The following is a 25533-nucleotide window of genomic DNA, read 5'->3' as shown; positions in this document are numbered from 1 at the left end:
ATCACAAAACTGTTGTAATTATTTAGATTTTGATCTAAATTAGCCTTGAATAAAGACTAAGCAGTCACATGAATTAACAGAAAAAATGGACAGCCGGACTCGGACTCGGACTCTGACTCATGGCCAAGAGGCCGGACTCGGACTCTGACTCGGTGCAAAAATCCGACCGAGTCCACAGCCCTGATTGGGACAATGCACATCAATGAACATCAGTATTAAAACAAATGTAAATATGCAAGATTATAGCTAATTACCGTAATTTTCGGACTATAAGTCGCACCGGAGTTTACATCGCACCAGCCATAAAATGCCCAAAAAAGTGAAAAAAAACATCTATATGTATATAAGTCGCTCCTGAGTATAAGTCGCCCCTCCACCCAGACTATGGAAAAAAATGCCACTTATAGTCTGAAAATTACGGTACCTAGTTTTCATCCGTAGTCCCCAGGCAAGCCAATACATAAGAAAATATACATATAAATGCATATGAATAAATAGGAAAAAAAATATAACATGCAATTTGTGTAAGTAACACAAGGGAAATGTAAGGAGTCTAGCGGTCACATGACCTGTTTGTTCTCAGCCATAGTTTGAGTTGAGCTCTCAACGCTGATCAGTGTAGGGATCTCCTGGATATGCAGAGGAAGACTGTTCCAGATGTCAGTGGCCCTCACAGAGTGTTCGACCTCAAAATCTCTTCTGGAGGCCCTGGTTCTCAGGCAAATTTAAGTTATACGTTTGAACAAGGTAGACACCGGAGGACAGGCTAGTCAATGTAGCGCTTTGTAAATGAAGCATACATACCGTAATTTTCGGACTATAAATCGCACCGGAGTATAAATCGCACCAGCCATAAAATGCCCCAAAAAGTGAAAAAAAACAACATATATATTTATATAAGTCGCTCCTGAATATAAGTCGCCCCCCCACCCAAACTATGAAAAAACCCAGCGACTTATAGTCCGAAAATTACGGTACTTAAAATTGATAAAATGTTCAAAATGTAAACCTTTTTTCTCATTCAAAATATTACATGAAAAGTATTAGGTTTTTGGTAAAACACTTTAAGAGATTTTTCGTACAGTGATTCAATTAATTTCAAATTGTCTTTTGTTTTCATACGTTAGAACAAGGACAGGCAATCTAGCGCTATATAAATGAAGGATACATACTTACAATTTTCAAAAATGTTCAAAATGTACACATTGTGCTCGTTCAAAATATTACATACATGAAAAGACTTAGGTTTAAGGTAAAAAAACTTTGAGATTTTTTGTACAGTGATCCAATTAATTTCAAATTGGTTGCTGTGGTGAGGGACCAACTTGTGATGCAGTATTCAATATAATAAAAGAAATCGTTGAATGAAGAACCATTCTGGCAATACCAAATGTTAAAAAGAATACCTAATTTGTTTAAAATTTGCACGGTTAAATTTGACAGTATTGGCAAGTCTTTTAATATGATTTTTGAAGGACAGAGTGGAATTAAGTAACACGCCGAGTTATTTGAATTCTGTGACATGTTGTAATTCTTTCCCCCTTAAGAATACTCTGCAGTAATAGCGCACGTTTCTTTGAAAACATTAAGACAAATAACTGCTTCAGTGAATATGGTCCAAACAGTCACAGTTTTATCATCTAGCCTACCTCCATTTCAGTTTCCAGCTCCTCTGTCTTTTTTCCCCTCTTTTGTTTTCCTCATTCATCAACTCCGCAAAGTACCACTTCCATGTACTCTGCCTCCTTTCCTCACTTATCGGCACATTTCCATTTCTTTCTTTAATCATCCTACCCAGGTGCAAATCTTTCCCAGCATGGTCCTACTGCCTTGCCAATCTGTACGACTCTCTTTTATCCTTTCCTTAGGTCCACCCCCTTGAACTCATTACACACTTTTGTTTGACAACCACCTCCTCTCTTCACCTCCATATGCTTGTAATCCTATCTGGTTTAGGTTTCCTCCCAACCTGTTTTTTTGTACGTATCCTGCCCTCCAAATATATTGAATATCCGAAGACAGTAAGCTCAACCACTTTCACTCATCAAGACTCTGAAGGCCTCGTTGAAGGTTCACTCCAGGTTTAATAACAAGGGAAAGGGTGAAACTAGGAGAATACAAACCACATTGTATAATGAGTCATACGAACTAAATTAATTACATTGATATGAAATTTCAATCATGCTTTTATCCTATCGTCTAACGTCACAGAAAACTATAATTTCAAGACTCAAAAGATCTATTTCGATCCATAATTACTGAAACAAAGATACAAACCAACGATGCCTTGTATAACACAAAATGTAGGTAGTAGTTTTGCCGAACTGCAGGAGAGAATAGAACAAGCAGCGTTCTCTACAACACTGTGCTGAAACATGCGCTTACTTCCTGATTCTAGTCACGTGACCTACTCTATCTTAACACTGATCACAGACTACAAAGACATGAAAGACATGACAGTACGCGTTTGTGAAACTCCCCCTTCTACTACCATGTCTCTTCATCTTCTTCAGGTTCTATAGTCCCTATAACCGTATATAAGACGGTAATTATTTTCATGTTGTCAAGAATACTGGTGTGTTGTTATTTAGCTCATCAACACTAAGATATCAGTTGTGTCAAACCACATAAGCTGTTTGTTATACAGAATCTGTTACATGTACGGGATACACGATAATAATATCATTGCAGTTTAACTCTGTCATTAGCTTTATTTCCATTCTTTATTTTTGAAATTTTGTTTGTTTCATTTTCTTTAAAGTCCTCTGAAATTTTCCCCTGCTGGGCCCTTCAAGTCAAATATTGATGGAGAGCCAGGACCTTTTTCTCCCAAGTCTTCGTCAGTATCTTCATCCCCTGTGCCAAAGGAGAACGGATCTGCCAGTATGCCTATCAAGACCCCTGCCAGGAACAATAAGGTGAAGGGACATCACAGATGAGGAGGGGCTTAAGCATGCTTGCACTGCCAGCTCTGGTCAGGTTAACCTTTCCAGTTATTTAAACGGCGGGGGTACAAAGTGATATTTGTGTTTTTTTGGGCGGGGCTTCTTTGTTAATTCATGGCATGTGAAGTACAAATTGCTTTCAGTCCACACTTGCCATAGTGGATGAATTTTCAATGCTTCTTCCTTAATGCATCCTAAAATTAGGAACAATGATATTTATTGTACCACGGGAATGACAACCATTAAACATCAGGTACGCGCCTAAAAGGTCAGTAAACTGACTGATTGGGAACAGTTTGACTTTTAGAAACTTTTTGGTTTTTAGATAGTCAACCAAAAGTCATACCAAAGTTGTCACAGGTTGACAGTAATTAGTAGATGGAAATGTCATGCAAAGTTGTTTCCAGTATATACATGCAAAATAAGACAGTCACATGTAAAACCCTTTTTTTTTTTTTTTTACCGCATAACCTGATTACATAACAGAACAAGGATATAAATGGATCATCCCAAAAGAAATTTTTTTAATTTAAAAATATAACCAGTGATCCCTGGTACCGGTTTTGAAATGCCCGCAGGATGAATGCAACAATTTAATACGAGAATGATTAGACAATAAAGAGACTTGTACATAAAATGCACAATAACCAATTGTACAAAAAATGCACAATAACCAATTGTGTAACCAGCAACAAGTTAGTGCACTTCAAGCCGAGGTATTTTTATTACTGGCTCTGACCGGTGATTTGTTTTGTTTTTGTTTTGTTTTAAACGATTTCCCCACATATTTGCGCCTGTGTAATAATTATAGCACAGAAATTTGGTGTAGATTGTGTTCAAATATTTTATTTATCTATATTAAGTTAAGGAATTATATATTATGGTGCTGCTAGTGTATAGTGTGCAATTCTTTAATCAATATGGACTGTACAGAACACTTGTGGAAATTCATTGCAATTGCAATAATAATATTTCAACTAATATTGAGTGGATTTACGGATGATTTGGTGGATTGGTGAATTATATCGTTATGTCACTGTCATACCACTGACAAGTAAATAAAAGTAATGCTACAATTTGTTATCTGTTATTTTGTTCTGTGAAGAATCCAGAAAGGGTTAATTGCTTGTGCTCTCTGGAAAACAATACATTTTTACGTTTAGGCACTCCTGCAATCGTCACACTTTTTTTGTTACAAACTGACCCCGCCCCCCCCATCAGAGAAGGGAAAAGTTATGTCGGCTTCACAGGAAAAAGTTTTGGGACCCCCGTCGTACGTGTTTAAACTGGCAGCCCTGGTTGTAATAGTATTAGACCAGGGGTGGGCAAACTACGGCCCGCGGGCCACATCCGGCCCACGGGACCGTTTAATCCGGCCCGCCAACCCTGAACAAATTGTATTATTTAACTTTTTTTTTTTTTTGGTCATTTTGCCTGCAATGACTGCGTTTTCCCAGTAGATGGCGAAGCGCTCGCCTGCGCATTTACTACCGGAAGCCGTGTCAGAAAGCTCGGTGCACACTCACAAGTGCGTGTACGTACTCCGTAGTACGGACTTGGCGCACTCTCGCTCTATTCGTATCAGTCCCGAATTTAGAGCGTGGGTTTTGACGACAGCATTCTTATAATTCGCGCGCTGAGCTTTCAGATGCAGTTTTGCGCTAAAGCCACCCACAAACCTTCCCCTGGAATCCTTCCATTAAAATGAGTGGCCCGAAAAAAAGAAGTGAGTGCCGAATGTTAAAAAAGAGTGGCCAATTTGGCTCGACGTACGCGACGTGACGTTCAGCCACATCAACATCAACCCGTCACAGATCAAGGTAAACGGACCAACACCTCGGATCTCGCCCAAGAATTGCCACAACAAATTTTACTCCAGACTATGACGCACTAGCAAAAAAGGGAGACCAACAACACTGTTCCCACTGAAAATGAACGGGAGGCTCTCAAGTTTATTGTAAAAAGATGCATTTTGAATATGATTTGTACACATAGCAGGGATTGAAACTAGCGACCATTCTCATTTTCAAACAATGCAGGATGCTCAAGGACATTGATGCACCACCTATTTGTGACTAATCTTAACCTGTCAAGTTCTTAAGGCTTACTTTAAGGAGGTGTTTCCCGTTTCCTCACCTCTGTTACCAGGTGTTTGCGAATTAAAACTCTGCTCTGATTTTCAGATACCCCTCACCGTGTTGCTGTTTTGATTACTTTATTTGGATGTATGCTTTCACCGATTCTTCAAGATGATATATTTGGTCAGAATGTTTGCCGTTTGATGTGATCTCATAAGATAAACATCTTTCATTAATCCAGTGCTTCTCAATTATTTTCTGTTACGCCCCCCCCTAGCAAGAAGAAAACTATTCGCGCCCCCCCTCCCCACCGTGACTATCCTAACTTGTCTTGTAAGTCGTAAAATGTTGCACTGTCGCAAACGTCACAGAAGTAACAATGAGAGCGCCACTGCCCCCTGCTGGGAAGATGCGCAATTACACTTTATTCTAGTACTGCAAAAAAAAAGCCTGTTCCCCAGGGTCACACGCGCCCCCCCAGGTATAGCACGGTGCCCCCCAAGGGGGGCGCGCCCCACTATTTGAGAAGCACTGCATTAATCTGACCTGCAGGCACTGAAGTGATGGAGATTGTTATTCATAATAACAGTGTCGTATTTTATGAGAATCATTGATAGCAGTTTTTTAGTGAATTATTATTTTTTTAATGCTGTTAATAAATGCATTTGTTTCCAAAAAAATTGTTTGGAATATCCATGCTTTACTACCTACTAAAGGCAAAGATCTTTTATGCAATGACCTTTACAGGTCGCTTATATGACTTCACACAACGCCTACGTCCATCTGCTCCTTGTCCGGCCCTCCGGTCCAAATTTAGAACCCAGTTCGGCCCGCGAGTCAAAAAGTTTGCCCACCCCTGTATTAGACTGATATCACAAACAACTATACCTTACCAGTTTACAACAAATAGTAGTGTGCCTACAATGTCTTAGACCAGGGGTCTCAAACTCACGGCCCGTGGGCCAATTGCGGCCCTCAGGACAATGTTTTGTGGCCCCCTGCCTGAAATAAAATCTTTGTGTTAATGCAGCCCGCGCATTCTTTATCACATGCATCTGGGGTTTTTATATTTTTTAACACCTGTGGGCTCCTGTAGGCTCGTGACAACAGCGCGAATTAGCAATTGGTCACTTTAACATGTTTGGATGAACAAGTGGAGGGAAAATATATCTTGTCACCTATACGGTTTTTGTCAGCCCCAGTCATGTCTTTTTCAAAACCTGTCCTGAAGAGAAAAATTGGCGATGAGCACAGACAATTTCAGGAGAAGTGGGAATATTTTTTTGTTGAGCACAGGGGCAACGTGTCTAATATGCAAGGATAAAGTTGCGGTGCACAAGGATTATAAGATTGGACGTCATTACTCAACTAAACATGCTGAGGAGTATAGAAAATACCTGGGGGATGAGCGAGAGGACCGGGTCGCCAAACTTAAAACATGTCCACAGAGGCAACAAGATTTTTTCAAAAAAGCAAGCAAAGAGAGTGAAGTGGCTATCAAAGCTAGCTACGTGGTGAGTGAGATGATTGCGAAAGCAGGGAAGCCATTCAAAGACGGCGAGTTCATCAAACAGTGCATGTTACAGGCTGCAAGTATAGTCAGTTTCAATTAGCAAATAACAAAATGCGTATTACAGGTAATATTTTATTTCACAACACTTTGCCTTGTTCCTTTCGTCTCTGCTGTTCACTTCAAACACGCTCCATACGAACGCAATGCTCTCGTATCAGACGCTTGCTCGATCACCTGCTCGTTTGCTGTCACAATGTACCCTACACAAATCCGAAACATTTGTTGCGGCTCCGAGTCACGACGAGGGGCAAGTTTTGGTTTCCAAGGGTGTTTTTATTCCTCTTCAACTTCTCTCCCATACAGAGCCACCTTTTTCCCATGTCCGCACGTCACTTTCCTCTCTTTTCATTTTAACTGATCGCGGTGGTGCCTTTACGGGCAGTCGGAGAAATCAACGCCAACAAAAAAAATACATCCAGCCTAGTTAAGACCATACCAAAGACTATAAAAATGGAACCCATTGCCTCCCTGCTTGGCACTCAGTATTAAGGGTTGGAATTGGGGGGTTAGATCACCAAATGATTCCCGAGCGCGGCACCGCTGTTGCTCACTGCTCCCCTCTCCCCCAGGGGATGGATCAAAATCACACGGGGATAAGTCAAATGCAGAGGACAAATTTCACCACACCCAGATGCGTGTGTGACAATCATTGGGACTTAAAAAAAAAAAAAATAATATTCGGTGCGTATTATACATGGGTACAGGCTATTTTCCAGCATCGACATGCCATTTTTAGGGTGCGTATTATACATGGGGGCACATTATACATGGAAAAAAACGGTAAGAATGCGGCCCCCGAGGACTGGAGTTTGAGACCCCTGCCATAAAGGAAGCAATGATGGAGGAATGAAATCTGCAGAGAGTAATTGGGATGATTCTGTCAGGGTGGCCACAATGGTCTTGTGTTTAGAGGGCAGACACTTAGGGCAGATGTGTGTACACTATTTTCATTTAGGAGTGGACTCAGGAGAGCAATGGAGTGTGTCTACTGGCAATAAATGAATTAGTACATCCATCCATTCATCCATCATCTTGTTCCCACCGAAGTCGCGGGCGTGCTGGAGCCTATCCCAGCTGTCATCAGGCAATAGGCAGGGGATACCCTGAACTGGTTACCAGCCAATCACAGTGCACACAGAGACGTACAACTATCTGCACTCACACTCATGGGCAATTTGGAGCGCTCAATTGGCCAACCAAGTATGTTTTTGGGATGCGGGAGGAAAGCAGAGGACCCAGAGAAAACCTACGCAGGCACGGGGAGAACATGCAAACTCCACACAGGGAGGGCCGGAGGTGGAATCAAACCTGCACCCTTCGAACTTTGTGGCGGACATGGTAACCAGTGTTCCACCATGCCGCCTTGAATGAGTACCGTATTTTTCTGACTAAAAGTTGCTCCGGAATATAGGTCGCATTAGTCATAAAATGCACAATATCGTGAAAAAAAAACATACATAAGTCGCTCCGGAGTATAAGTCGCATTTTGGGGGAAATTTATTCAACAAAATCCAACACCAAGAACAGACATGAACGAGCAACAACAGGCTAAACGATAGGTATGCTAACGTGACATAAATACAAACGAAGAGCTGAGAACGGGCCTGATGTAACATTCAGAGTTATTCAAAAAACTATTGCATAAATAACATGTTTATAAAACCATCTGTGTCACTCCAATTCATTAAATCCATCGATCGTCCTTTGTCAACAATGGGTGCGCGGCGCTGACGGAGCTTGCACTTCAAAATATTCCACAGGCCCATATAACGATATATAAATTATATATCAAATAACTATTATATAAGCAATACAAAACTCTCCACTCTCTTCACTGGCTCCCCATGAAGGAGCGTATCATCTTCAAGATACTCCTCCTCACCTTCAAAGCCCTTCACCACCTGGCTCCCACTTACCTATCCGACCTCCTTGTCCCCTACTGCCCCAACCGTCCCCTCCGATCCTCCAATACTTCACGTCTGACAGTCCCAAAATCCAAACTCAAATCCTTCGGTGACAGAGCCTTCTCCTGCTCATCACCCCGACTCTGGAACTCTCTCCCCCAGTCTGTCTGTGACTCACCCACACTCCCCATATTTAAGTCCCGTCTAAAAACTTAGCTCTTCTCTCAAGCTTATGACCTCCCCTAACCATAACTGGTTTCCTCTTCTTAAGTTTATCCGATTGTTTCCTCCCCCCCCCCCCCTCATGTATGTCTTTGCCTTGTTCCCTGTAAGCGTCTTTGTCATGATTCGTCCTCGGTCACGTCCATGTTAATAATAATAATAATTCATTATATTTGTATAGCGCTTTTCAAGAACCCAAAGACGCTGTTGTCATTGTTTTGTCCGTCTGTGTGCTCATGTCCGTGGATCATGTGTGCTTCTGTCATGTGTTGTCCCCAGTTTTGCTAGGTTGCCATGGTTTCTGTTCGCGTCGTCCCTCCCTTCCTGTGTCACCTCAATCAACCAAAGACTATAAAAATGGGACCCATTGCCTCCCTGCGTGTGTGACGATCATTGGGACTTTAAAAAAAATAAAAATAAATTGGGTGCGTATTATACATGGGTACAGGCTTTTTTCCAGCATCAACATGCCATTTTTAGGGTGCGTATTACACATTATACACGGGTAAAAAACGGTATATATTTTGTATCCATGTATAATGCGCACCCCAGATTTTAGGACAATAAATTAGTTAAATTTTGCGCATTATACATAGAAAAAAACGGTACATGTTTTCCAAGTTTCCCTTGTTAAACACACCTGATTCAATCATCAGGGACACTTGGAAAACATGTAGGAATGTGGCCCCCGAGGACTGGAGTTTGAGACCCCTGCTTTATGGAGTTCAGTTTCTCAGTCGGAATGGATTCGTAGTCCACATCAGTGCGTCTGCCGGCATCATATTGGGGCCTGGAACATAGATTTCTTTCATGTCATATTTCTGTAATCACAATATCATCCTCTGTAGTGTCTTAGGTGCAATCAGAAGGGGCTTCTTGTTAGTATTTTCCTGTGGTTTGTGTTCACTCTTTACAGTTACCTTCCTGCCTAAATTTTTATTCGGAACAATACCTACAGTATGTAGTGGGAGTCTTACTTCTCCCATTCACTGTTACCTGCTCTGTTTCTTTTGTGTATGTTTTACTGGTCTGCTATGATAAAGGAACTATCACGAGGTCTGCGTTCTAATGAGTTCGCTATACATACAGTCTGTCAGGTATTGTGCTAAAATAAATATGGATTTTGCATCATTTTGAAAAGGTGTCGCCCTATAGTTAAAACAGTAGTGTGTGTGTGTGCGCGCGTGTGTGCGTGCATGTGCAAGTGAGGTATTGTAAAGCTCTTTAAACACTGTACTGTGTAAAGCACCGTGAAAGTGCAGTCCAATTACTAGTATTTACCATTTATATTTGCCTTGCATTTCATTGTCGCTTTTCTTTTCCCACTTCAAGGAAAAGTCACACCACACATCTTTAGTTCTATTTACGGTTTTCTGAAAGCTATAATTGTCCCTGCTAGCCTAATTAGGATAATCCATTAGAAATGCTTATGTAACTTGGTTCATGCACTGACGGTTAGAAGTTACAGCACACCTCTTACATCACATTCTTGGTGAGATAATTTGTGATGTAGCGTGTTCATCCACAGACTGCCGGCAACTTTGCAAAACTAGCAGGAAACTAGGAGGTACTGCCAACTTCACAGGAATTCTGACATGCAGATAGGTTATCTGACCTGGATCAAAAGGTGAAACAGTTGGATTCTACTGGAGAAGGTCACTGCACCATCTGTTATGATTCTTTTTCAAATGGAATTTGTCAATGTCACCTGCATTTTTTTCTAGTTATTATTCTTGACAAAAATACTACAGATACAAGTGTGTTTTTACACTACAGTTTGAAGGTAAGTGGTAGTTAGTAAAAACATGAACCTGATTCAGTACCGAGCCATGAAAAGAAAATTAGGAAACCACCATGTTTTCTTCATGTATTGTTTTATTTTAATGTCTGGTCCCACCTAAAGTGTATCAAGTGACTAACTGACACAGTAGAAAACATGGAATGCCTAAAAGTCTCATTTTTTGCAGTCATAGCTATGAAAGTTGAGAGTTTGTGATGTTAATTTCATTAACATGAAAGTCTTTCTCAAATGTTTTGATCGACTCTTAAATTCAACTCTTATGTTTTTGTTGTCATTGATGGATTGGTCCAAACAAATGTACCTTTAGTTGTACTAGGCATTTTGAATGAATAGGAAACCAAGGAAACAAGGTTGGTATCTTAATTCTTCCCATGGTTGTATTTCTGTCGGAGCAAAACAAAGTAATCACAATGGAAGCTTTTTATATTGTGGTTGTATGTGTATGAAGGAATACTATGAGATTGTAGGCATGAAGAGTTCTCAACTTGCGTCAACTACTTTAAAACACAATATAGAGAAGAGCACCATTATCCTTCATCACATTCAGCTGGGTTCATTTTCTCTTGACACTAGTGATACTCTTTTGTATACGACGGCTTTTAATACATCCATTATCTTAACCGCGCATTCTCATGGCATATGGAAATGGGATGGTACTGCCAGAATATCCTTCAGGAAATGACAAAGACTTTTGCCAGGCATCATAACTGATGAATCAGTTAAATTATCATTAATAATTCTACATTATGAGCAATTAATTTTAGAAAGGTGGCACAGTGGTGCACTGGTGAGCACGTCCCACACACAGTTCAGAGGTGCTGGGTTGAATTCCGGCTTCAGCCCTCCTGTGTGGAGTTTGCATGTTCTCCCTGTGCCTGCATGGGTTGCCTCTGGGTGCGCCGTTTTTTTTCCCCCTCACATCCCAAAAACAAGCACGAGCGGCTGTTTGAATGTGAGTGCAAATGGTTGTTTGTCTATGTGTCCCTTGCGATTGGCTGGTGATCATCAGTTCAGGGTGTGCTCCGGCGCGCCCGCGAGCCTCATGAGGAGAAGCGGTTCAGAGGATGGGTGGGTGGATGGATGGATGGATGGGTGGATGGATGGATGGATGGATGGATGGATGGATGGATGGATGGATGGATGGATGGATGGATGGATATATATAATTTTAGAAAAGGTGGGATGATGGTGAAAATGGTTAGCATGTCTGCCTTACAGTCAAGAGGTCCTCAGTTCTTGGGTGAAGATTGAGAGCTCTCCCCAATGCTTGTATGGGTTTTCCCCTGATACTTTTAAGTTTAAGGTGAGTATACATATGTTAAGCTACTTGAAGATTGTATTGAACAAAGTACAAAGGTGAGATTGAGCATCAGTAGTTGCGATTGGCTGCTGACCGATCCAGAAAATGCTTCGTCTCTTGCCCATAATAACATGGGATGGGCATCAGCTCATAAAACTAATGGTTGGAGGGAATGTCATTTGAGGCAAAATGAGTGCATCTCCTAGCTGCTACCAGCAGTTGTGCTGTTTTGCTAATAGCCACATGGATTTTTACCAAATCGCCTGACAAATACAAGTTTTGAAGACAACATATAGATATAATAACATTATTTCTTCTAATCAGGATTTCACCAAGCGCTGAATGAGGCCCAAGTGTCTCTTCTCTACCGTGGAAAGACTTCCTACGATAAGCGAAATTCAGGAGAGTGATGAGGATGACGAAAACTTGGCCTGTTTTTCAAAAACACTGGAGGAGGATATGGGCTCCATCACAGAGCTTTCGCAGCCTGCCCCTTTCCCTCGACATGGGCCCCTCAGAGGTCATCGTCACTTGATGGTACGCAAATGCTTCAGAGCCACTGGAGGTCATCGAGCTACATGTTTAAATTCTTCAAGGACCTCTTTGATGACTCTGGACATACTGGATAAATCTCTCACTTTAACTGAGCAGGCAAAATGTGAGCTGTCGCTGCATTTTAACCAGAATTTGTGTGACAGCCTGCTGTGAGTGAGCTTGTTTTAACTTTAACAATAGAATTCCCTCCCCGCAGTCTGCTTTGGAATACAAGTCATGATTCAATCATGCAAATTGAGCCACTTTTCAAAACGGATCTGATTCCCTTTCCGAAATTCTAAAGTACAGCTTGCCTGAGGTTTCAACAATACTCAAAGAATTCTTTTTGAAATAACTCATTTTTGGGCTTGTACTATGTTGGCAAGAGAAGGACAAAGCCTAAACATTTTTAGGAATCCATATCCTGTGCATGTGGTCGCCTATCCATGATTTAATTTTGCTTTCCCTGAAGTACTGTGATCACAATCATGTGTGTGAGCGAGTGCGCATGTGTGTGTGTGTGCGCTTCTGTGTGTGTTGGGGAGGTCTAGTGTTGGCAGGATTTGTGCAGGAGACGTCCAACAATGTGGCGTGAGAGAAAGGAAGCAGAGCGCACAACACCCCATGCCTGGTGTATATTTGGATGGACAATTTGACATTGCGCAACACAGCATTCTCCAAAAACAAAACTTAACTAAAGCTAATTTTGGCTTGCAGCAGAAAAAAAAAAATCGACACTGAAAAGTCAAGGCCCCTTACGTACTATATATGCTGAAAACAAAACAAAACAATGATCTTGTCTCAATTTACTTAGTTTGAAACCAAGGCCTGTTCAAGAAAAAACTACTATTCTCTTGTGCTGATGGCAACAGGCAGTTAGAGAAGGCATGGGTCCCATATTGCAGCATCTCAACAGCAAATTGAGTTTCTCAGCGAATAACAGTGTTGTATGTTGTACAGAAATTGGCAAATAGCTAAATTCTTTAGCAGCGAATGATAATTGGTCAACCTGGTATTTTACTGAATATTTATTTGACCAATTGATTCTCGGATGTCTGAAAGCTCCTGCTAAGCAATTATGCTGTGGTCTGGGGTGGTGTCGAGTGTTTTTTTCTGTCCCAATCTGCTCAGAAAATAATTGTCAGTGTTAAATGTGTTCCATATTTTGGATTGAAAGTTATTATGTGTGGCTGAGCCACAAACCCTATCATTGTGACGTCTAATGGAACAATAACCAATTCGGAAGTGACCTGAAGCTTTGTTGCTGCATACAAATGGAGAAGCAATTGGTTGTATTTAACGATTGTTTTCGTCATGTACCACACATAAGCTATTTTGTCTGTCACGTTTGAAGATGTTAAACATTTCTAACATGTATATGTATGTGTTTGCTGACTCATGTTTAATGACTTGTTTAATATGAAATGTGTGAAATAATCTAATGAATTGAAAATTAACAATACAAGTTTAACAATAGAATGTGTGGTGTTATCACCTTACTTATGCTTATTTTGGTCATAAATGCAACATATATTAGTCGCATCATCTCCTGAATCCCATGTACACAACTAAGTGCTCATTTGCGAGACTGAGACATTAAATCAGTGCTTCTCAATTATTTTCTGTTACGCCCCCCCCTAGCAAGAAGAAAACTATTCGCGCTCCCCACCGTGACTATCCTAACTTGTCTTGTAAGTCGTAAAATGTTGCACTGTCGCAAACGTGACAGAAGTAACAATGAGAGCGCCACTGCCGCCTACTGTAGTAGATGCGCAATTACACTTTATTCTAGTACTGCCAAAAAAAAAGCCTGTTCCCCAGGGTCACACGCGCCCCCCCAGGTATAGCACCGCGCCCCCCTTGGGGGGCCCGCCCCACTATTTGAGAAGCACTGCATTAAATGCCGAACAAAATCAAATGATGTTGCTCTGCCAGGTTTCTGATTGGCTAAATTGTGCTTGAGACAGTGGACAGATTGTATTTCAATTGTGTTGAAATTGTCCACCATGCACATGTCATGAAATCAAAACGAGTAGAGTTGTAAATACGTGACAGTGGTAAAACGGCAGTCATTTGAATTGTCCAGTTTGCACATGTCATGAAATCAAAACGAGTAGAGTTGTAAAATACTTGGCGGTTGTGAAACAGCAGTCATTACAATTTGTGTAGGGCAGTGCTTCTCAATTATTTTCTGTTACGCCCCCCCCTAGCAAGAAGAAATCTATTCGCGCCCCCCCTCCCCACCGTGACTATCCTAACTTGTCTTGTAAGTCGTAAAATGTTGCACTGTCGCAAACGTAACAGAAGTAACAATGAGAGCGCCACTGCCCCCTGCTGTAGTAAACGCGCAATTACACTTTATTCTAGTACTGCCAAAAAAAAAGCCTGTTCCCCAGGGTCACACACGCCCCCCCAGGAATAGCACCGCGCCCCCCTTGCCCCACTATTTGAGAAGCACTGGTGTAGGGCAATGTCTAAAGTCCAGCTGAGGGGCCTAATGCTCAAATTTCCACCTGCTCGCAGACTGGTATAAAATTAATATGTGGCCCGTCAGTCAACACTGTTGAGCACAGTAGAAAGAAAAGCAATTTTGCATTCCACCAGATGATGGCAGCAGACCTGTGGCCGCGCTCTCAGATGCTTTAGGAATGGATGGTTTTGCCCAAGGCGCAAAAGTAGCCAGGACCGCCTCTGGTGTGTTTCCCAACCACTTTGCCGCGGCTCACTGGTGTGCCGTGAGCGATGTTCAGCTGTGCCGTGGGAAATTGTCCAATATTAATTATGGAGCGCAATTCGGGGTCGGCTCTACGCAGGGGCAAGAGGGGGCAACGCCCCCTCAAACAGATATCCTGCCCCCTCAAATCAAACTTTTAGAAGGGAAAAATCCGCTGATAGAAACACACGTTAATCAGCCCCCCCTCTTCTCTCATGTCCGTGCAGTGTGTGTCCTCACACAGCCTCCTGTCAGGACTCCGCGACCCTCTGTAAACATCCAATCACTGTGAGTATGCAAATGAGGCAAGACGCAGCCAGCGAATGTCAAGTTACAGTCAGCGCGGTAGGAGTTGGAAGAAGCTGTAAAAACTCCACCAAACTCGTCGTAGCGACCCGTGATACAACTAATGATTAACAACAACTCAAATAATAGTTAATATAACATTCATATTATATGTTCCCCCCCTGAGGGATTGCCTTATTGGTCTTCAGGTGGGACACCCAAGCTGGGCAGGTCTTAGTGTAGAGGCCTGACAGAGTGCAATCCACTTCTCCAAGTTGAGATCTGGACACACAGCTAACAACTGCCGTGAAGAAAACACTAACAGTGTTAAAAATGTGTAAAAAAAAAATTCTTATGTGCATTCCTAGAACCGGCCTTGGAGTGCATTGTAAAAAGGATTGACGGTCAAGGCCTGGTCAGCCACTTGCTAATTGCGCATGCGTGGCTAATCGGTTGAATCTTGAGATTTCATGTTGTGTCGATCTGATTGTATTGCATCGACACATAATCAAAGTTTGTGTGCTGTTGTGTGCTTTTGGTAAACTGACAGTACCTGCTTGTTTCAATAAAAACATGAAGAACACACTTCTCTGTTCGTCAATTTCCATCTTTAGAAGCTAGGTTCCTTTTCTTTTAATTTCATTTTTTAAGTTCTCACTCGGTGACGCGCTGGGTAGCATGTCCGCCTCACAGTCAGGAGGGTGCGGGTTCGTTTCCACCTCCGGCCCTCCCGTGTGGAGTTTGCATGTTCTCCCCGGGCCCGTGTGGGTTTTCTCCGGGCACTCCGGTTTCCTCCCACATCCCAAAAACATGCTTGGTAGGCCGATTGAAGACTCCAAATTGTCCCTGGGTGTGAGTGCGAGTGCAAATGGTTGTTTGTCTCTGTGTGCCCTGCGATTGGCTGGCAACCAGTTCAGGGTGTCCCCCGCCTACTGCCCGATGACGGCTGGGATAGGCTCCAGCACGCCCGGGACCCCCGTGGGGACTAAGCGGTTCAGAAAATGGATGGATGGATGGATGGATTATAAACATTTATAAATTGTCTGGTGTTTTATTCCTTGTTTTTATATTCGCCATTCAAAACATAAAAATCTGACATTTGGTTAACTGCTTTATATGACAATATGTTTGTGTTTTACGTTGTTATATGAGTTGGTGTCCCCAAAATTAACAAATGTCGGCATAACGGGGTTTTTTTTTCCAACCTTTTATTCAAACACAAACATAAACACATTCGGTATAATAACACCATCAACTACTAGCCAACAAATACAAAATTAAAATATCAATGTCGGCATAACGTGTGTCGGCTGGCATTAGCATAGCAGCAATGCTGTCACTCACTCACTCACTCACTCACTCACTCACTCACTCACTCACTCACTCACTCACTCACTCACTCACTCACTCACTCACTCACTCACTCACTCACTCACTCACTCGTGAAGACCAATCAGCAGCGCCAGCGAGCGCTAGATGGAGGAGGGACTTTACGAGTCAGTGACGTAACTTCCCGTTCACGAACGAGTTGTGAATTTATTATTATTATTATTATTATTATTATTATTATTACTATTATTATTATTATTATTATCATTATTATTTTTAATAAACATTTATGTTAAAACTTATCTAGTTTTTTATTCCTTGTTTTTATACTCTCCTATTAAAACATAAAAATAGGTATGATTAGGGGGGCATTCATTGAACGATTCGTTTGAACGAATCTTTTGAGTGAACTGTTTCTAAAGATTCCGTTCACCTAAAAGAACTGGAATGCACATCACTAATTCCTATAGAAAACATTGCTTCTACTTACAAACGTTTCTACTTACAAACCTGACCGTGGAACCAATTAAGTTCATAAGTAGTAGTACCACTGTGTATAGGTGGGAAATAAGTGTATTTTTAATCATACGAATTATAAAGTGCTTCTCCATATATAGTGATTGACGGTTATTACATATGCATTACAAAAAATGAATTCAACCCAAAATTTGCAGCCCCCTAAAAACAAAAAACAACAACAAATCTTTACATTGAAAAAAGAATCCTGCAAATATTGTAATCTGAATCTGGTACCAAACCACAATATTGCGGGCATCCACTGTACGAATATATTGTACGTAACGTTGTACCTCATCTGACTGCATTTTCCTGCAGTATAAATCAATAGCTTTTACTTTAAGTGTTACTTTAGTGTAACAGTACATTTTTGGACAGCCACTCTTGCAGTTCCTAAAGTCAATGTATTCAGTCAAATGTATCATTCCTAAATTAGTTATTTTCATATGTCAAAATACTTTGAATTGGAACACAACCAATATGTTTTAGCTAGATATCTAAGAGGGCACCATTTTTTCACATTTTACTGGAAGTTGCCTTTGACTAGAAATGAAAAGGAAACTTGTGAAACAAGCTTTTTTTTTGCCAGAAACTATTGCTCCACTTCATCTGACAGCTCACTTTCGCTTCTTGCTGGCCATATTCCCAGTGTGTGTCTCCATGGGGAGTGTGGAAATTCCAGTGCATGCTTTAGGTTTGGTTTGATGGGAAAAAGCATGGGGTCCGGGAAAAACCCACTCACTCTCAGTATAAAACAGGAGGAGATTGTCAGAAGCCTTCCAGTCCTTTCTCAACAATTTGAGCTCTTGTGAGGATATTGATACAGAAACATGGCTTTGGCTGTGAACAGCTTTGCACTCCTGCTGGTTGTTGTGGCTGGATTTTGCATACATTCCTATCGAGGTGAGTTCAAGTGTGAAAATAAGCTTGGCTATTGTTGTATTTTGTTTTTTGCTAATGTCCTCTTAATCTTTATTTCAGCTCACGACTTTCCTGGTCGTTGCTCATGTCACAACACAATCAAATTCATCAAAGGTAATATGTCCGATTTCCAAGTACTTGAAAAGAGACCCGGATGTGATAAAACAGAATTGATGTGAGTGAATATCTGAAGCTTGAGCCCTCTCGTTAGTTGTGTTGTGCTGACTTTGATTCCAGATTTACTTTGTGTTTTTTTTTTTCCAGTGTCACTATGAACAGGCCAGACAATGCCACGGAAAGGATCTGCATAAACACAGAGGGAAAGCTGGCCAGAGCTTTTTTTAGGTGCTGGGACAGGTAAGACGATACACATAGTAACTCTAACTTTAATCTTTGATGGAGGCACATTGCACACATGATATCATCTGAGTCTCTTAAAAAGAAAATGCTTCTGAGATCCCAAAAAAATCTTCCAGAAACAGCACACACACGCACGCACGCACACACACACATACATACACACACACACACACGTACGCACACACACAGATTTCACAAGGAGCTGGGAAAACAAAGGCACACTAAACGCCTCCAGATGTTTTGTATTAGTGCGTTGGCCAATACCCAACTTTCCCCCCGTCACTTTTTCAAGGATAAACAAAGTCGAGAACCGGAAGATGGAGTGCATCGAAAGGAAAAGAAAAGCAGAGTGAATGTAATGTGCAGCAGATCTTCAAGAAAGGAACTGCACCAGAGTTCCAGAACTCACGTGTGAAAGCAACGGCATAAAAGCCCAAGAATGTTGAGAAAAGAGTTTGGAAAAAAGAGGCAGGACGGGGATACAATGCAGTGTAAAACCAGAGGGCATATGCACAAATATGTTTAGGTTTTATAACAGCAAGTCTGTGTAAAGTCTACTGTTGATATCTAATCACATTTGAATGTATATTATTTATGGGAGTTTATTTATTTTTGTATCAATGTTATTTCCTTACTGTCAAAAACTGAATAAAGTTGATTTTGATAAAATTCCACTCTAAGATAAATCCTCTGTGAGGATGTAAATTAATGACTATGAAGCATCTGTTTTCATCTGGTAAATATAACTATCCTAAAGACTCCTGTGGCTCAACAACGCTCTTGCTCAGGGGTGGGCAAACTACGGCCCGCGGGCCACATCCGGCCCACGGGACCGTTTAATCCGGCCCGCCAACCCTGAATAAATTGTATTATTAAAACGTTTTTAAGGTCATATTACCTGCAATGACTGCGTTTCCCCAGTACATGGGGAAGCGCTCCCCTGCGCATTTACTACCGGAAGCCGTGTCGGAAAGCTCGGTGCACACTCACAAGTGCGTGTACGTACTCAGTAGTACGGACATGGCGCACTCGCGCTCTATTTGTATCAGCCCCGAATTTAGAGCGTGGGCTGTGACGACAGCATTCTTGTAATTCGCGCGCTGAGCTTTCAGATGCAGTTTTGCGCTAAAGCCACCCACAAACCTTCCCCTGGAATCCTTCCATTAAAATGAGTGGCCCGAAGAAAAGAAGTGAGTGCCGAATGTTAAAAAAAGAGTGACCAATTTGGCTCGACGTTCGCGACGTCCTCACCTCTGTTACCAGATGTTTGTGAGTTAAAACTCTGCTCTGATTTTCAGATACCCCTCACCGTGTTGCAGTTTTGATTACTTTATTTGGATGTATGCTTTCACCGATTCTTCAAGAGGATATATTTGGTCAGAATGTTTGCCGTTTGATGTGATCTCATAAGATAAACATCTTTCATTAATCTGACCTGCAGGCACTGAAATGATGGAGACTGTTATTTATAATAACAGTGTCGTATTTTATGAGAATCATCGATAGCAGTTTTTTAGTGATTTTTTTTTAATGCTGTTAATAAATGCATTTGTTTTCAAAAAACTTGTTTGGAATATCCATGCTTTACTACCTACTAAAGGCCAAAATCTTTTATGCAATGACCTTTACAGGTTGCTTATATTACTTCACACAAACACTACGTCCATCTGCTCCTGGTTCGGCCCTCCGGTCCAAATTTAGAACCCAGTTCGGCCCGCGAGTCAAAAAGTTTGCCCACCCCTGCTCTTGCTAAATAATATAAGTAATAATTATTCTGTGAGGTAGGCACATCTGGCACATGATGATGTTGAAGTGACTTTGTATAAATTATTGTTCAAACAGAAGAACGCTTTCTCTTCAGTGTGAGGACAGCTTGCATAAGTGCAGTTCAAAGATGCCCTGGAGAAAATCTTTTTGCAGCTGCAAGCTGGACGAAACATATTTCTGAAGCATCTTATCAGACTGTTGACAGGAATAAGACTGGGTATACTAGTAACATGAGGAGAGTTGTAACACCACCAATTCCACCAATCAGGGATAAGATAGGAGACATACGATCATTTCAATATTTACACACTTCCTCCTGGTGGTTATCAAAGTTGGAAACTGCTGCATGCAGATTTTACACAGAAGATAGATGTAAAAGTATTTTCTAGACAAGACTATATTTTGTCTACTATTGCAGATATGGCTGAAGGTAGAATCAAACCCACAAACTCCGCACTGTGGCGGATGTGCTAACAAATGCATCACCGTGATGCCCGCCTGGCACTTTATTTGTACAAATACGAATTGGCACTGTGGGCAGAGCAAACCACTGAAGACATGTCAAGGCAGCAAAAAATCATCAACTAAAGGTGGCAAATCATCACCGCTCAAAATATGATGATGCTCATAAGCTCCCTTAGCTTGTTTTGATTTGTTAAATAAGATCATCAGTCCAACCTTATTTATCATTGTTTCGGTTTCCTTTCTGCTGGCCTTGTCCTGCCAATTAGAAAGAACACAGGGAAAAATCACACACTCGCAGGTAGTTGACTTTCAGTAAGCTTCAAGCTCACTCAGACAGTATATTTGATGTTGTGCCACAATAATAAACAGGTAGTTGGTAGATAGAAAAGCTCTAATGAAGCTGTAAAATAGAAAAGCGCAAACAAATCATAAGATGACTGTTAAAGTAAAATGTCTAAAATGTCACCGCTGTACAAAATAATTCAAATAAATAATTCAATTAGATTTAATCTATCGATACTTACTCAATCTGCACAGCCAGAGGGTGTAGATACTTTTGAGTTGACTAAAAAAGCCTGTAAGGTTTAAGAGTTCTGATTAGATGACAACTTTTTTTCTTATATTTTGGCTGGCAAGTTTAAGACCCGCTAATTCAAGTATTAGGGTGGGAAATAGGTACTTCTGAGGTGGGTGAGGTTTACAACCTGAAGTCGACAAGCTTGTTGACAGTACATATCTAGCCAAATCACATTTATTTATCACAGAGATGTCCATGAGCCAAGCTGTGCAATTGGTGTTACATGCTACAACACCCATAGAAGCTGTCAGTCCAGAAAGTTAAGTCATAAAAGTTGTGTATAGCAAGTTAGAGTGGCCAAACGCCAAGTAACTAAATTCCATTAGCGTGTGTCACAACAGAGACATGGTAGGAAATTAACAATGGTACGTGAGCAAGTTAATCAAGTGTACAATATCCTGGTGTTAATGTGTAAGCACAGTGAGGACAGATGTTCTAAGTATAACTGTCCAAGAGGGAAGCACAGGCCATGACACCAATCATGGGATTCTGGTTGATCATGCATGCCCAAGGGGAGTCTGTCAGTGTCACCTGGGCAGATGATGGTTTCCAATGGCGTTGCAACTAGACAACCAGAAGGACTTAACTGAGAGGATTAAGACAGGAACAGTGAGAATGTTTTTGGCTATGGAAGGATGTACATTTATCCACCTTCTTGTGTTCTTTGGAAACCTCATTAAACTGATGAGACCATACCTAAATCTGCAATTACTTAAGTTGCAAACATGAGAGTAAGGGCTGGTGATGACTTTGATTGTGATGACATTGTCCATAAAGTACATTCACTGTAACTGCCTCTATTATGCCTCTATTCACTATCTATTCCTCTATTCACTAGCTAAACACCAGAGCACAGCAAATTAACAGGAATCAAAATATTTATTTTCTGACTTGTGTTCGACTGTGGAACCTTTGTGATGGATTATAGTTTTCTCCATCGGAACGTCACGTCATCTGCAGGGAGAAGTACATGGGAGCGTCACTGTCTTCTGAGGCGTGAGTGCTGTAACGTATATTACTTTAAAGAGGCTGCCACCTACTGGACGTCATGTGAACATGCCTGCAACGTTTTTTTTTTTTTTTTTTTGGTTATTTCTTTGTAAAATGATGGCCTACAAAAAATATACGTAGGTTATGCTTTGGTAAATTCGGAGGGTTTCTAAATTACTTTCTACTAAATGGAGCCAATTTAGTTACTTTTACTAACTTATTTACTTCAAACCAATTCACAACAGTTTTTTTTTCTCTCCATTTGATAAGGTCAGTTGAGTGTATTTTTAATGTATTTTTTTTCTTTTTCTCAAAACACAATTCTAATTAACCAAAGCTAATTTGTTTTTTAATATTTTGATATGTATTTACTTTACGTTAACAAATCTGGAACCCTTTTGATATTGGATGTGGATCACATGGGCTATGCTACACAATAAAAAATGCATCATATTTTCTTTGCCTTCTAAAATAACACAATGAGACATTTTCCCAGTTTACAATCCATGCAGAGTTGTCTAGGAAATTTGTTAGGAATTGGCCATACTTTTTTTCCCCCACAGTTGATATCATTGACAGAGACTTCCACTGAGAAATCACGTATGGAACAGATAAAGATTTTCTTTGGATTGACATATGCACAGTATATAAACCTCTTTGGCCACTTTGAAGCAGCCGCAACAGAAGACCAACATTTTCCAGTTGTAAAGTAAATAAATCTCCAGCTCAGTGGCCTAGTGGTAGAGTGTCCTCCCTGAGACTGGAAGGTTGTGGGTTCAAACCTCGGCCGGGTCATACCAAAGACTATAAAAATGGGACCCATTGCCTCCCTGCTTGGCACTCAGCATTAAGGGTTGGAATTGGGGGGTTAGATCACCAAATGATTCCCGAGCGCGGCACCGCTGCTGCTCACTGCTCCCCTCTCCCCCAGGGGATGGATCAAAATCACATGGGGATGGGTTAAATGCAGAGGACAAAATTCACCACACCCAGATGTGTGTGTGACGATCATTGGGACTTTAACTTCAAAATAAATCTGAATTGTACAATGTTTCCAGAGGTCGTACATTGTTTCCCGACTAGTTACATAAACAGATAATAGATAATCATATTGTTGCTATCCTGTGAAAAAAAATTCCATAATTCATTTTTTATCTAGTAGGATAAAAAAAAAAAAAACTCAATTACTCACAAAATAACAATTAAGGAAACCTTAAACCTGTGTAAATATATATACCTAGGGTCTAAAAAGAAACTGTTATTAAAAGAAGAACTTACATGCCTTGTCAGCAATTTTGTTATTATTATTTTTTTTTAAAGCATACGCTCCAGTGAGTTATTATTTACGAGTATTGTGTTTCATTCATTATGCCCCAACAGAATTTTGACGGGAGGTTGTTTAAGTTTCAGATTAGCATGTTATATTCATCAAAGTTTTGTCGAGGGAAATTGCGAACCATAATGTTAGCCTATTCCAATGCATTGCAATTATATTTTGTTATTGTTATCATAATTATTGTTTTGTCTAACCCTAAAGCCCAGCCCTACGAGAAACACATGATTTTTAGAAAGGTATTTATTTAATCTTTAGATTGGCCACTTTTACTTTTTTTTTTAATAGTTGTGTTGTATTGTGTCAAGCTAAAATAATTAAATGGTGAAATTACCTAAACTCACCCATTTTTTCAAATCACAATACTTCACGGTACTGTGTACGTACACAGTCTCCCATTGTCACACTGATATTAGCTATCTTTGAAAAAAATACGATCTTATAGCAGGTGCAATAAAAATTAAATTCACAATAAATAGCAAAATCAGAACAATATAAATGACATCACCTAAAGTTTGCAAGACATGTTCACAAAATAGAAGGATGGACGTGAGTGACCATGGTGCACGTATATGCTAGTTTGCACCTTTAGGGGGCAGTGACATACTCCTTCACAACTGTGCCCTAATCAGCATTCTGTTGAAGCGATTTGCACCCACTATGTCTTGCTTTGGCCACTGTAAAGGGAGTCATGATTTCAGTGTTGAATTCATTAACCTTTTCACACTCCTATTGAATGTCTATTGAACTAATCCCACAGCACTTTGAACAGTTTAGTGAGAGGGGTCTGGGAAACAGAAAAGGGGACAGCACCCATTTGTTCATATCTGTAAAATGTCATTTCACATCAGATTGTTAATTATTCAACAACCCAAGGTGTGTTAATAGCTGTCAGGCACAGACATGGGCCATTCGGTGAACATGTATTGGACAGGTGGCCAATTTTGGAAAAAATTGTCTCTTTTGAGACCGTATACCCTATCAGGACTTGAAAGAGAGCTTTCGCAAGTTGAGTCAGTGAGACCAATCTACAGTAATATCTTCGGGTGGAAAATTAAATGGAAGGCAGTGGGACCATCTCACAGTGAGTAACTTGCCAAATTTGTGATATATGATTTTTTTTATGAAGTAACTGCATATTTGCAATGCATATTTAAAATTCAAGATTCAAGAGTTTTTTATTCGCCATGTTTGAGCGTGCCAAACAAGGAATTTGACTTCGGTAAATCACACCCTCTGTTCAACATTTAGGTGACTAACAACACTCAGGACATGTGAAAAATGGCAAATGTTCTCAAACATCCCCTGATCTTAAACTCCCAAAAGGGCAAGGAAAAACTCAAAACTCCAGCTAGGGGAAATGAGAAACCTTGAGAAGAGACCACAGATGGGAAGGTCCCTTATCCAGGATGACCAGGCTGCAATGGATGCAGAGAGGACACATAGTACAATTTGTCTACGGTGTAGACAAATTCAAAAAAGGTGTGGAGTGCAGGATGTTATTACACAGTAATGACTCTGAGACTCTTAGAGTGGTGTGAGTTCATCAGAGCAACAGCCTGGGGGAAGAAGCTGTCTCTGTGTCTGCTGGTTTTGGCGTACTGAGCTCTATAACGCCGTCCGGAGGGGAGTAGTTCAAACAGACTGCAACCTGGGTGAGAAGGGTCTGTAGAGATGTTCCTTGCTCGTTTCCTGGTCCTGGACAGGTACAAGTCTTGGATAGATGGAAGGTTGATTCCAATTATCTTTTCTGCAGTCCTGATTGTCTGTTGCAGTCTGTGCTTGTCTTGTTTGGAGGCCGATCCAAACCAGACAGTGATGGAGGTGCAGAGGACAGACTGGATGACGGCAGTGTAGAAGGTCTTCAGAAGCTCTCGCGGCAGGTTGAACTTCTTGAGCTGTCTCAAGAAGTGCAGCCTC

At 40.9% G+C, this 25533-nt stretch overlaps 1 protein-coding gene across 5 annotated transcripts in view; it reads left to right on the top strand.

The window, feature by feature from the left end:
* LOC133151183 (ribosomal protein S6 kinase beta-2-like) overlaps positions 1–15893 on the top strand; it is a 47883-nt gene extending 31990 nt beyond the window's left edge. For 4 of the 5 annotated variants that reach the window (XM_061273984.1, XM_061273985.1, XM_061273983.1 and 1 more), the window contains one exon: positions 2762–4021. In XM_061273984.1, coding sequence (XP_061129968.1) covers positions 2762–2939 — 178 coding nt within the window. In that variant the 3' untranslated portion in view covers positions 2940–4021. Of the gene's footprint in view, positions 1–2761; positions 4022–12147 lie in introns of those variants that run through there. The other variant, XM_061273987.1, reaches the window with a different exon arrangement.
* The last annotated feature ends 9640 nt before the right edge of the window (positions 15894–25533 follow it).

This window comes from Syngnathus typhle, linkage group LG3 (assembly GCF_033458585.1).
Source record: "Syngnathus typhle isolate RoL2023-S1 ecotype Sweden linkage group LG3, RoL_Styp_1.0, whole genome shotgun sequence".
NCBI lineage: Eukaryota > Metazoa > Chordata > Actinopteri > Syngnathiformes > Syngnathidae > Syngnathus > Syngnathus typhle.
The sequence above is the reverse complement of the archived record's forward strand: the minus strand, read 5'-3'. Positions and strand labels throughout refer to the sequence as shown.